The following is a 14,827-nucleotide window of genomic DNA, read 5'->3' as shown; positions in this document are numbered from 1 at the left end:
AGGATGAGGTTGAAGATCCCATCAAACCCGGGGGCCTTCATGGTTTTGGTTTGCTTCAGCGCTGAGCAGATTTGTTCATAGGTGATCCTGTTTACTGGTGGGACAGCACAAGGGGATGTATCTATATCGTGGACGCATTGCGCAACCTGAACTTTCTTCGGACTGTAGATTTGCGATCCAAGCAGATGGGATGAATTACCGATCGCATTGGCTTTCTCGAGCGGAGTGATCAGAAGCGAATCACCGACCTTGAGAGGTGGAACAGGTTTTGGGTGGGATTTCCGAACTTTGGCACCCTTCCAGAATGGTTAAGATCGATCATAAAGGTTCTGGATAACATGTCCAAAACTTTCGTTGCGGATTGAAGCTATTCTGGAAGCAATCTGCCTATTCAGATCGGCCATTTCACTTTGTAGCCTAACTGTTGAACGCCTAATGCATATCTTAAGGGACGAGGGTTAAAGTCCCTCTCAAACAACAATAGCCTTCTCGACAATGTTCCATTCTACGCACCCAATCGCCATTTGCGAGAACGGGACTTGCTACTCATCAGACGGCATAGAACGTCTTATGGATTCAACAACCCGCTGTCCAAGTGCCTTCGTCTGTTTAATAGTGTTAGTGCTTTGTTCGATTTTAATGTGTCTAAGTATGTTTTTAAGAATAGGATTAAGGATTTAGATTAAGAAACAGTCTGTGGGATTTCAATAATTCGAGACAGTGACAAATAAATAAATAAATAAATAAATAATGCATATTGCAGAATCTCGTGGAACAGTCAAATAATGATTGTTACAATCCCGGGTAGAGGTGAATAACAAAATAATCGTACAATAAGAACAAATTTTGCAATCATATCTAGTTTAACCATTATTATGTTATTAATATATGACATAAATATCATCAATAGCAAAACATACAATCATAGCAAAATTTGTCATTGGTATGTTATACTTGAAAGTCATGTAATAACTAATCAATAACAAAATATACTATCATGGTAAAATTTGTTATTTGTGCAAAAATACTAAAAACACATTAAATATCTAAAGAATAACAAACATCGCCATCACAGTAAAATATGTCATTATTTTAATATTTGAAAACTTTATTGAAATAATTCATGAGAACAAACCAACATCAAATTTTGCCATAATAGCTCAATTTACAATTCGTATGATATTCATTGAAGATTTAAAAAGCAAATGTTTTTTGCAGGAAAGCTAAAAGTTTATTTTTCAATCATGCTCAATTTAGATATTAAAGTCAAAGAACTAAAATTACCATTATTTTGATTTACTCGTGAATAGCTTATTTAGTTATTATTTTGTTATCAATATTAAAATAATAACATATTTTGTTATTTACTGTTGCCCATATTTTTACTATTATTTTGTTATTACAATGGCAAAATATGATATTATTTAGTTTTTATGCCATATAAACTTAGTTATTATTTTGGTTATTTTATCTCTTATTTCAAACAAACAAAGAACAAATTTTGCTATTCAAACATTCTATTTTAATGGTAAGTTTTGTTATTCTTTTGCAATTTTCCTCTACCCGGGATGCTGCAATGGTATACAATACTGATACACTTTCTTTCTTGTTTCTATGCTCACCCTTTTTCACGCTTAAAAAGAACTATTGAGTGACCCGTCCGAACAAAACAGGCCTCGCGGAGTTGTGATGGTACTCGTTTTTGGTGAAGTTTTTCTCTGCACGCTAAGCCTGCTCAACGCAGCGCATGTGTTAATACTACACAGAATGAGGCAACCAATGCAGGACTCTCTGGCTGAGTGAAAATTCTGTGTAAGTCGCACTAATGCTATGTGTAAGCGATGTGTTGGCCATTGGCTGTGCGCGGATCGATGGAAATGGAACTCTCAGTCATCTCCCGCGCGGCAGCAAACAGTTGGTTGCTGGTAAGATGGGGAGTTTGCAGGGATTTTTCCAGCGAAAAGCCGGAAGATGGTCGCAAATGAGAAAGTTTTTTCCCCATTTGCTTCCGCTTCGGCTATTCGAATGAAAAAATCTCTGAAAAACTTAAAAATCGGAATGTTTTTTTTAATGTTTTCAGAAGCAAAACAAACATGGAAGCGAATTCCGCATTCCAAGCGTTCCTCCTCTGTGCGCATTTCACTCATTCGGTTTGTTTACCACCGTTTGCACAAAACTGTGTACAGCGACTTTTGCACAGAATCTGTGCTGCATGAAGAGAGGCCGATTTTGTGTACTCGGCACTCATTTTTGAGTGGATGAAGTTTAGCGTGTGTTGTGTTTTGTGTCGCATCTTCCGCGCTCATTTTCGTTGCCTCTCTGCTTAGTAGTTTCTCACTCCCTCTCAAAAAGACAAAGACAGCACGCTGCTCCAGCGCATGCTATCTCTAGAACTTTGGTGATGCTTGGGAGTACAATCAAGCCTGCATGCATTATAAGCAGAAGTACTCGTAAACGCATTTCATATTGATGTATTATGATGAAATCATATTTAAAATGAACACATTTCTTAGGAGGTGCATCTTACCCATCTCTCCCTTAATATGGAACGATTCAGATAGCCTGAAGTCGCTACTGATAACGTGCACTGCCTCGATTCAGCGTTGTTGGAAGAAAGAAGGCTATTGGAGCTACTATTAAAGAATTCCTGAAAAAGTTTTAAGTAGCCGTTTACAGCGTAGTAGAGACATTATTGTTGTAACGATTGATTTAACGAGAGGTGTAAAATGGTTTTGAATAGGAAAAATGCAGCTCAGGCAATAATACACACTTAATTATTCTACAGGAATCCGTGAATTTCACCGTAATCTCAACAACTGAAAAGTTCGGTTAAATAAATTAACGGATTACGGCAATTTTTTCCATTTTTCGGTAAAATTTTCATTTTACTGAACTGTTCAGCTGTTGAGGTTACGGTGAAATTCACGAATTGCGGTAAAATTATTTTACTGTGTACTGCAGCAAAAAATGAGAACAATAGAGTCATATAAGAATACAGCGAATCTATATTTTTTTAGATAAGAAGAGATGGAACAGCCTTTAGGGAATTCTATAATTAAATCAATTCATCATAAAAGCTACATGTCGCTAGATGAAATATGTCGGGATAAGAATGAAGGTTCCATGACGGATTAACGTGATATTGTTGAAAGGTGGACGCAACACCACTATATGGCACAGTCGAAATACACTCCTGCGAAAAGTTTTCTGGATTAAAGCGGGAATCGAACCTACACTCCTTGACTCGATACGGCCAAATGCTTGGTAGCACTAACCGCTCGGCCACGAAGCCCACATATTTGTCGGCAACCTGGCGTTAGACGGTATACAAGATTCTTCGAGAGTACCGTAAATATTAATTTCCTAAGCACCATCTATTCGTTGATTTTGAGGCCGAAAACGCTAGGTGGATCAACCAGGTGGAGCAAAACCTAGGAAAAAACTTTGAATCGAGTGATTTGCAGAAATATTGTAATTAGTTGCTGTCTTAAAGTATGATAGGCTAGCAAGACTAAGATAAGGTAGGTAAATATTCATTTCTTTAAGCTTTCAGCACCGGGTGACGTAAAACATTCTGATTATCCTAAGTCAATACGATTAATACCAACTTTTCGGAGTCTTCATACACAAAGAGTTACATAGGAGTGATCGTATGTAGGGAATGTCCAAATTTTGCTTCTGTTAATATGTGTTATTCATGAAGGTTCCCAAGTTTGTCCGTGTGGTTTATGAACAACATCTGGCAAGAAAATATGTCATGAGAGATGTTATTTTCAGCAAACTATCCGTAATCCTTTTCAGGAGTCGTAGTTCTGATGTGCATACTGATCATAATCAGCAGCCATATTTCCCAAAACACGCTTATCGATGCCGTCATAAATTAGTCAAACCCGAACTTACCATAATCGCTCGCATGGTCGTTGTGTTGTTCCTCTGACACGGTTCGCTTAAAAATAACATGATGAACACTACCGTCCTCCGCCCGGGAGATGTCGGTTGGCACTGGTTTTATCACAAGTTCATGTCCTATACTACCCTCCTGAAATGGGAGAAGAAGAAAAAACTTGTTAGTGGCGGGCGACGAAAAATCCAATAAAATCGATAATCGCAGTGAGAGGCTTCATTCTGAAAGGTTGTCTCGTGGGCTGGGAACAAGAATGCTCCGAAGGTCGTCATGCTCCGGGTGTCCTTCGATTTCCCTGCTGAGCATCATAATCCGGCTGCTTATGGAAGCGATTGCATTAACCAACTCCGGTGACAGGACGTCCTTGCACGACTAACTGCAACATATCGAGATCGAGAATCTACATTCTCCAAATAGTGGAAGGTAGAGGGTTCGGTATCGCATCGAAACTTACGAGCGTTTGCCAAGGTTTGTGGAATTTTTTTGCGCTTCTTCCAAAGTGAGACTTTCATGTGAATGTCGAAGATCATGTGCTAATGTGCGGACCTGCCTCTGAGGTCCTAAAGATCATCGAACCGAAAAATTGATATTGATTACCATTTCAGCGACGACGCACTATGGGGTATTTGGATAATCTTACTGGTCAAAAGCATTTTGAGACTTTTTTTTCGCATTCTTTATGTTCAGTTAGTAATAAGATGGTTTATGGGCAAAACGTCGAAAGGATAAAAAGTCGAAAGAAAAAAATCGAAAGGACAAAAGGTCAACAAAAGTTTGATTAGTAAGAAATGTTTCCTACTTCAGAAATAGATTTGCAACCTTTCGTCCCTTTTTCCCTCTACCTTTGAATATAAATTTTAGCCAGCTAGATTAACCAAACATCCATTAGTGCGACGGATACTCAAATTGATTCTAGAGACTGGCTAGACTGACGCGATGAACAGATGCACCACCAGTGTAGAATATCGTTTAGTGGCTAACTGGAAACGGTATCGATTTCGTGGCATCATCGGTAGAGATCATGCTCGGGGAAGACAACCCGAATGATTTATTGACATATAGGCAATACTGGGGGCAGAGTAGTGCTGCTGTGATGAATGGGGATTGCGAAATGGTTGTTCGTTGGGTCGTCGGTTGCGTCGATATGACGATATGTGGCATATTCATGGGAGATCGTGATCTTGATTGAATCACCATGGACGGAGGAATGATGATGGCGTCTATTAACGATCGTTTACTTTTTTGTGTGTTGCAGATTTGCAAATTAGGTGATGGATATCTTCGGAGGTGAACCCCGACAGAATGGATCTTTGCGTGAAAGGTTAATTGGAAGCGTGAGAACTGCAGGTGTTGGATTTACTTTCGGATTGTTGAGGTTAAGCGAGGGGATTCTATAAATGATGTTTATATTTGCATTCGATTTGGAGGTATATCTTAACCAAAAGAGCGTGTTCTATTTTTGGAAGTTTAGGTGTTTCGGACAAATTGTCTGAAATTCAACAGCAAGAGCTGCAAGGTTATATGGCAAGAATTCTAACAGTTATATAGACGTAACACATAGAACTTTTTTTTTTTTTCAAAATCCATCGCTCAATTTACACCATTATTACAGACTGTATCATAATGATCTGTTGTGCATATTGCACGAAACATTGTTTTGTCTAACAAGACCTGAAGAACACCTTAGTGTGAAATGACAAACGCGAAGAAAAGCGATGTCTGCACCTCTATTTGTGAGGTTTGAAACAGCGAATTTGAAATGATTGTTAAATGTGTGGCCTATGGAAATCTCGTCAGTGTTACGTGTGTTATTGACAGAAAATCATTGGGCATAAGGATTTTAGACATAATAGGGCGATATTATGTTATGTATTCACATTACGTTTGATTTCTAATCACTACTTTTTCGATCCAGTTTCCTAATGGCTACTAATTTACGTTTTTTCATTATTTTCCATACGTTTTGAAAGTTCTCTACTACTGTTCTTCAATGAGCTTGTGTTTGAATTTTGAGAAATTTGAGAATCCAGCGTAGCGCGATTAGTGAGTGGAATACACACATTAGTGTCGCCGCTCAGCGGCCAGTGAGAGAAACTGAATGTTCGAAAGGTTGTTTTCTGTACTTTTTGCCGCTGGCGCCAACTGTTGGCGGTTATGAACGAAATAAGCAGTCGTTACCCTTTTGTCATTAGATACATATACATTACGTATGATGGCACTTAGGCCCGAAATACGTTAGGCATAATGGGCTTTTGGAATAGAGTAATACACAAGTATGAAACCTCCCGTAACGAGGGTAGATAACCTTTCCGTGGTGCGTTACGGGTTAGCTGTTCTTGGTAATGCTTGTAAGTTACGTTCAGAAGAGTATAAGAGAGTAACAAGCCAATAAGACCACTCAATTCGTCCTAGATGATGAGGAGGTCGAAGTGTAAAAATGTCTCAATCAGCATCTGAGGTTAGTTACCAGTAAATTACGAATCATAATTAGAAAGTCTCTGAGGATGGTTTAAATTCATTAGACAAGTTCTTTCCGTATTCAGTTGCTTATCTTTCGACACCTAGGAGGTAAATCCAAATCAGTGGAGTAGAAGACCTTATTATAACTTATAAATTAAGCTTCTTGTTTCTGATAATCCAATATGGCTGATGCGATGAAACCTGTTCACTGTTATACTCTGTGTGATACTCGGCTATCTCAGAGCTTAATCTCAAGGTCGGAACTCACTTAGTGGAAGAAGACCCACAACACCGTTTCCAAAGAAACAACCAACGACGTCCCATGAAAATCTAGTCCTCCTTCTATCAAATGAATCAACGTAACACAGGGGGTATCGTTCTGCGGAGAGGTGCGACAAGGTCCATGGGCATGCAGGAGAGAGAACATTGTTTCTTTAGGCACTTGCGTGCCGTCTAATAGCGTTGAGTCTAATAGCGTTGGCGCGGAATCCAGGAACGTGGTCCCGCTTGCTCGCATCTACTGGCTGGCGGACGGCCAAGGGAGTGCAGTTTATATTCCTGGGTAGGCTACCCTTCGTGGGGATCCTCGGTTGTTGAATGACGGGTAGAATCCCGGCTATATGAGTCGATTATAAGCAGAAGTCTTGGAAGTTGACCACGATGTCTTGCTTCCTAGGGTCGGCTTATGGCTGGTGGATTTTTAAGCCGGCTGCCGGACACTTTTCCTGGATGATCCGACGGACAATTCGTAATGTCTGGTCCGATTCTTACAGTGACATCAAGAGACTCGTGCGCGGGTGATAACTCATCGGATGTTGGGCTGCCACCCGGCCTCACAGTAGTCCTTACCTCCACAACTACGTTGCCACTTCTCCGCCACATGTGGTGCGATAATAACTTGGAGCTTGCCGGCCCCTTTGCTTCGAACTCGGCACCAAACCACCGTACTTGTAACTCGGCCACGTGGAGGAACTTCATCGACAATACTGGCCATGGAGTTGCCACGTGTGTCGGTGTCACCGTCTACATTGTTACTTACGGTGAATCTCCATTCAGGACTCCTTCGTTATTCCGAAAATTTCCGTTTTCCGTCGATCTAATTTACCGTTTTACGTTTTCTTTCTACAGGTTCTTCTTTTAGCTTCTGGAAATCAACTCCTCATCCCAATCCAATCTCTTCCCCACTAACCGTTTTCTCTCATTCTCTCTCCTCTCAGTGTCCGGAACTAGGGCTTTCAACATTGGTAATAGGGAAATTTACGGCTTCGGCACTATTGGACTATTATCGGCAACCGAATTTCAAATGCTAAATACACAGTGTTTTTCTATGAAAACACACCAATGAAAACATTCAGATGATTCTTTGTTCTGTCAGCTTTCCGCTGACGAGAGTTCCGAGACGGAACAAACAATATCGCCAGAGATGTGATCAATTCAAATGAAAATGCCTCAAAATGAGACTGATTTAGAGCTGCCGAACAGATTTGCCTGCATTTCTTATGGAAAAGCTGCCGAAGAGAATGAGGCTGCCGACAATAGTCACACTGACAAGCAGTGGCGTAGCTAGGGCTTTCGGGGCCCAGTGCGGAGTCAGATTTGGAGGCCCTGTTAAATATTCAATTAACATGTGACTAGTCAACAGGGCTGGTAGCGGCTAAGTAACTTAAAATATGAACTTAAAGACCTTATGCCTCAAAAACGTGATAAAAAAAAGACTGACCAGGAACCACGTTTCAATAAAGATTCCTCAGAGTAACCGTTCATCTCTCAGAGGGTCTTTTTTAAAATTTCTGTGAGGATTTCTCGTGACGTTACGCCAAATATTACTACAGTGGGATTCCGTTTTTGGCAACAAAGTTGAAATTTTCAGTTGCCAAAAACGGAACCGTGCCAAAATCGGAACCCATATTTTAAATTTTATTTTTCAACTATTGGTTTTGAAAACATTATTAGAATGTTAATACATCATCTTTATGAAATAAATAAGCATCGAGACTTCGAAAAGGTTCACTTCGAAGCATTTTTCCGTAGGGTGCTACTATGCTATGAATCTATAGCCCCATAATGTTAATTCTGGCAAACATTTTTCTGATGGCGTTTTTACGCCTCAACGTCTTAAATTATTTTTTAGAAGCTTTATGTACACTTTTTGTATAAGTGGCCCATGTAAAATAATAATCGCATAAGTGACCTTTAATCAAGAACTGGACATTTTCTTAAAAGTATTCAAGAAAACGGGTTTATTTTTGTATTCTTACAAAGACGTTTTAACGAAACTGAAGCGACATGAGCTTTCTTCTGATTTAATGAACATTCAAACTTAATTTAACTTTTGGACTTGAGCTTAAAACGGTGTGTTTAGAATTGCTTCTTTAATTTATGTTTTTAATAAAGTAAAGCATCTAATGATGATTAATTGACTGCAATCAAAACGACATACATAAACATAAAATGATCCATAAATGCGACTTGTAATTTTGTAGAATTTAATTTTTACTTGAAATAATTTTTAATTGAGCTTGATGTATGTTTTACACCTACCTTATGATATTAACAGCAATTTACAAGATCCTGTAATGAAACCTCAAGAGCCAGATAGGAATCAGGTTTTTATAAGGAATCTACAGAAAAACGCTAGGTCTCTGAAGCATCTTGCCAGGCATCAGTGGGATCTCGCCTAGAATTCTCAGGATCTTGCTAATGATTTTACTTGAAGTTAACATCTTGGGATTCCGCTGCGATATTGCTGAATATTCTCAAGTCTCCGATGAAAATTTTCTAAAGTTTGTTATTGTGAGGCTACCACTAGCACACCTAAAATTCCTCTGGAATCCTTTTCAAAATCCCCAAGCTTTCACCGGAAATACTCATGATACCAAGAGAAATTCACATTATCCCGCTTAAAATTTACAGGACGCCTAAGAAAGCTTAATAGTTAACTCGGAATCACCAGATTTTGGACATAATCCCCCATAACCAATTATACATTCACAAGATCCCTAAAAAAACAATCAGTGTCCACTTGGAATCTTCAGACATCATCATGAATCTGTTAAAATTTCTGAAAAGTCCCCTAAAACCAAGAATCTAAGGATTCTCCAGGGTACAGTTAGGAAGCTCATAGACTCAGCTCGTTTGGAACATATTGATGATGAGACCCGTATCCTTGATTAAAAATTTTGTACAGAATTCTGGATCTTCTCCTAAAAAATCTTACACCTTACAGAGTCTTTAACAAAGAGGGAACGTAGATCTAAATAGTTTACGCAGAAAGATATACACACCAATACCACAGACATAAAGTTAAAACACCCTCTGTCGTATTTATCGCACGCTTCAATGACATAATTGAGAATAAATTGTAGTTTGGACTGTGTTTGTCATGAAGCTGGTGGAATTCTCACAAAATAGTATACATTTTTACAATATGAAATCTTTTTATGGATTATATGTTGATGAGACTTCTGCAATTCTCCAGCATAACGCAATTTATTTAATGAAATTTCTTGAAAGTTATGATACACGACATTTTGTTGTTTTTGTATGTATTACTGCGGTGTGTTTTTACACTGGTGTGAGTCATAGATTTTTGGTTGTTCTTGTCTGTGCTTATGCTTTGTTGAAACAAGCTGTTCCGAATATGAAGAAAAGTGTTTTTTATTGTATCATCTACTGGCAGACTCAAGTGGGCTGGTCACTCAATATGAATGCCTTAGAAAAAAAGTTGGTTTCTAGTTGAGATACTGGTGGAGATTGTTGTCCTCATGAAACGTTGCGAAAACATTACCAATGACCATCCTGAAGTTATTATGCACCAGTAGTTGGCCTTAGTAGTTGATGAGATTTGAGAATATCGACGAAAATTGAGCACTTGAATGTAATCGGTGTAGATTTGACATGCTATTCAAATGACTAAAGCAACAGACATGATGATATTTACAAAAATTTACAAATTTTAATGGTATTGAAAAATGTTGCCAAAATCGGGGAGTGCCAAAAATGGAGCTGCCAAAAACGGAGCATGCCAAAAACGGAATCCCACTGTATATGTATTAAATTATTTCATGACAGCGAAGTTCAGGTATTTGCTTAGAGTTTCCCTCAGTTGAAAGTTCAAAAAAATTCTTCAGTTGTCCATTGACCGATTCCAGCACAAATGTCACAAAGAATTTCTTCCAGATTTTCGTTCAGGATACCTTGAAGAATTTAACCAAGATTTTTTTCTAAGATACCTTCAGAAATTACTCCAGGGATTCCTGCAAATATTCGTTTCTCAAGGAAGCGATCTCTCTCGGTACTCATCCAGCGATTCTTCCAGAGAATTCAAAAATAACTATCGCGATTCAGCGTTTCTTTAGTATTGCAACTAGGAATGTGTAGATTTATGAAAAATAAAGGAATTTTTCAACAGATTCTTTCAAAAATGTCCCAAAGAAGTTCTCAAAGAATTATTCAAGGATTTCCCTAAGAACGTATCCAAGGAGGTGCGAAAGAAATTACCCAGAAGAAAAAATATATTCTACATATATAAGGTTTAATCAGCGCATGACTTTATTTTTATGAAAATTTATTGGCTTTTTTCGGTGAATAACAATACTTATACTCAGAGTGAAAGGGAGTAACGAAAGTAATGAAATGACATGATGGATAGAATCGCAAGCGAGCGACGAGAGAAATGAATAGAAGTTGAAAATTTGTTTTAACAGAGGACCATAGGTATTGTTATTCATCGAAAAAAGCCAATAAATTTTCATAATAATAAAGTCATGCGGTGATTAAACCTTATAAATCATAATAGGAATGTTTTGAAAGTAGTTTCTGGCTTCTAAGGCTCAAGTTGAAGAGGGCCCCGGATATTTGATGACACGTCGTTATTTTAAAAAATTACTGTTCCATAAGGGACAATACCAATTCAGTTTCCCTCCAAACCCGATTTTTCCTTCCTGTATATGTTTTAGTTTGTTGAAAACTGAATTTCTATTACTATGAGAAATTTTCACCATGATTTCGGGGCCCCTAGGAAGCCCGGCGTGGATCGCACCCATCGCACCCTCCCCAGCTACGTTACTGTTGACAAAATATGTTCGAAGCGTTGTAAAAACGATTCTAGAGCAACGCATAAATGTAAAAAGACAAACACGTTATTTATCTGTTGATGTCTTAGAAAATGACAAGAGAAGCGCAGTATCGGCTTAGACTGCCGAGAATACGTAAATTTCCCTATGTGTGAAGACTTGGAAAAAATGGTTAAAAAAATGACTCTTTTTATCGCGTGGGTAAAAATAATGAAATTACCCAAAATACTTCTTTAGTGTGTTATGTTTATTATTTTATCGTATTTTTCAAGATGCATTCGAAACAAGTAGAACTACGTCAGCAAATATTGGGCGCGGTGATCGATAATCCTGGTCAGTCGCACAAAGGGATCGGCAAAAGACTTGGCATCCACCATTCTACCGTGTCCCACGTTGTGAAGATGTTCCAGGAGACGAAGACCATCGAGCGGCGTCCTGGAAGCGGCCGAAAACCGAAAACGTAATACCCAGAGAAGGCGCGGAAGATAAGGTAGTACTTTATGAATAACCCGAGTTACCCCAGACGTGGCCAAAATGGTCAATTTGTCGAAGTGGTTCGTACAGCATACCATGAAGCGGGCTGAGCTACGTGTTTTTAAGGTCAGGAAGGCGCAAAACCGGACTGACAAGCAAACCACGGTGGCCAAATTGCGTGCGCGGAAGCTGTATCGTGCGTGGCTGGCCAAGCCAGGGTGTCTCGTCATGGACAATGAGACATATGTCAAGGTGGACGCCAAACAAATCCCCGGCCTCGTGTTTTTTGTCGTTACGTCCCGCATGGAGGTTCCAGAAAAGTTCCGGAAGAGAAAGATTGATAAATTCGCGAAGAAGTGCCTGTTGTGGCAGGCGATCTGCGAGTGCGAACGATACAGCAAGCCGTTCGTTACAACCGTTACCGTAAACGAGCAGATTTTTCGAGAGGAATGCTTGCAGAAGCGCTTGCTGCCCTTCCTCTGCTCTCAGAATGGTCCCACGCTGTTCTGGCCGGATCTCGCTTCGTGCCACTACGCCAAGCCTGTAATGGATTGTTACGAAGCGAAGGGCGTTAATGTGGTCCCGAAGAAAGCGAACCCGCCAAAAATGAATTTTTGGTGATCTATTTTGTCTGTCTCCTTTTTTCCGAGTCCAGTCTTTATTATCAATGATACCTCGTTTTACGGTACTGCATTTGCTGTTGATTTCCAAAAGATAAAAAATCAACACATTTGATCGCTTGCCAGAACATTAATTATACAACTTGCTACGGATATTGATATCCAAGATGTGGTTTTCAAATGGTTGCGGTTGTTATCAACATAGGAATGCTTATGACTTTCAAAAACCTTTATCTACATCTACGATTACCAACTCAGTGTAAAGTCTAATCAATCCATGACAGGTTGGTCCACCTTCTTGTTTGGTGCTCGCCAACAAATCCATCTTCGTCCAAACTTTAATCACTGACTATGACCCCAACCAGTACAAATTGCATCAACAAACAGTTATTCCTCGAAACACCGTGTCTTTAGCGATCGATGCCTGCGAGCATCGTCGAGACTCGTCTGGGTGTCCTTGGTAGATCCAACAAAAATACTCAACGCGACATCGGCCCGGCTATTCCTCGTAGCTCGCTGCATAGTAAATACCTGGTTGATTAGCTTTTTTCATTCTTTCTCTTTTGTGTATTTCTAGCTAATCGATTCGTTCAAACTCCTATGTCCATTCAAACACATTGTCCGCTTGTTGATGGCACACGGCGACTTCGTCGCTGTCTCCCCCGACATCGAAATATAGTCGTCTATACGAGCAACCACAATGCATAATTAATAGCCGTTTTGCGATGCGTCTTTCGCCTTCCATCCAACCTACCCAGATGAAAAACACAATGCATTCTCCCCGAAGTTCCTTGTTTGGTTTCTACGATTTTGTGCAATCTCCACGCTTGTGTTATTCTCTTTCTAGCTCCACAATGATAAATGGGTTTCTGATGGATTTCCTTCGTAATCCAGCAAACGAGCGCGAACTGACCGCGGCTGATTCGATAATAACTGTTTACATTTTTTTTCATAATCTCCAGCAGTAACGACCCGTTCGCGTCCAGTTAAGGGATATATTACTTAATCGGACGCTACAGCAGCAGCAGCAATCCTCTGCATTGCTGCCTAGAACGTGACTTGGAGCGGGTTTCAACCGGGCGGCGGTGATTATGTATGATGGATGCGCGCTGTTGGATCGGTGACCGATGGCTATCGAATGTGTCTACTCTACTGGGAACAACAGTGCAATGCTAATGATTGGGGTTTCTTGTTCAAGTGGTGAGTTTGTTCTCGTCGAAAACTTAAGCGATAAATAGATTTTTCTGGTTGATACCAATCGAAAAAAGATATGATTTCCATTCTATGCGCGTACTGGGTAATTAAATTGGACCGAATTCGTCATTTGGAGTTTTAAGTGACAATTTTGTTTGTCTTCCTTATTGTCTCTTGGAATTTTCGAATCGCACTTTAATCTTTTGATGTGGACGATATCCATAACAATAATCGTGAAACAAGGATTTTTTTTTCTATAAAAGCAGTATTGAAGGTTTTATCAATTAATATTAAGTAGTATTAATACATTTTGTGATAATATGAATCGGATGATAATACTTGATGATATGTTAAGACAGTGTTGAAATTTTTCTCTTATTTTTTACTCAATATACGGTCCATTGTGTACGAAGGATTAGTAATTGTGAATTCCATGCTTTCGAGAGTACTAATAATTACTAAGTAACAAAATAAGCAACTTTACAGATCTTATGCCTGAAAAAAGTGACAAAATAGGGTATAAAAAGTTATCACGTAAATACCTAATGTTGACTAGAGCATTGGCGCAGAAACAGGGAGGAAAAATGGCCAGCTCCGTCCAGAATCCCAAATTCTAAAATCCGGAATAGTTCATATACCTAAGAAGCTAGCCTTTCTCAAAGGATTTTTAGAGCTGGCCAAGGGGTTATCAGTTTTTCAAGAGAGGTGTTTTGTTGTTTAAAAGATAACCAAAGGGTTATCAAACACTACCCAAGGGGTTGACGAAGTTTTAATGCACTATTCAGGGGTGCGAAAAGCATTCCCAGAATATTCGACAAAGTTCCCATAAGTACCCTGAAAATCTTAAGACGTTCCTTTATGATATCAGAGGCTCTCAAGGGATTCTATAGGACTCTAATTCTAATTTCTATAGGAAAGACAGTGTTTCCGAAACCTTTGGTTTATACTTAAAAAGTTATGAATAGCTCTAATATCTTTTGTGAATCGTATATTAAACACCAGGGAAACACCTAGGAAACGCTGGAATTTTTAGGCACTCAACTAGTAATTTCTGGAAACGCTTAGGGAAAACCCGATTAACTATCAACACCTTTTATAAT

General features: G+C 39.2%; 1 protein-coding gene across 6 annotated transcripts in view; it reads right to left on the bottom strand.

Moving 5' to 3' along the window:
- LOC5568400 (A disintegrin and metalloproteinase with thrombospondin motifs 4) overlaps window positions 1-14,827 on the bottom strand; it is a 535,411-nt gene that overhangs the window by 152,831 nt on the left and 367,753 nt on the right. For all 6 annotated transcript variants that reach the window (XM_021849517.1, XM_021849518.1, XM_021849515.1 and 3 more), the window contains one exon: window positions 3,901-4,039. In XM_021849517.1, coding sequence (XP_021705209.1) covers window positions 3,901-4,039 — 139 coding nt within the window. The remainder of the gene's footprint in view (window positions 1-3,900; window positions 4,040-14,827) is intronic.

This window comes from Aedes aegypti, chromosome 3 (assembly GCF_002204515.2).
Source record: "Aedes aegypti strain LVP_AGWG chromosome 3, AaegL5.0 Primary Assembly, whole genome shotgun sequence".
Lineage (NCBI taxonomy): Eukaryota > Metazoa > Arthropoda > Insecta > Diptera > Culicidae > Aedes > Aedes aegypti.
This window is presented reverse-complemented; position numbering and strand designations above follow the sequence as displayed.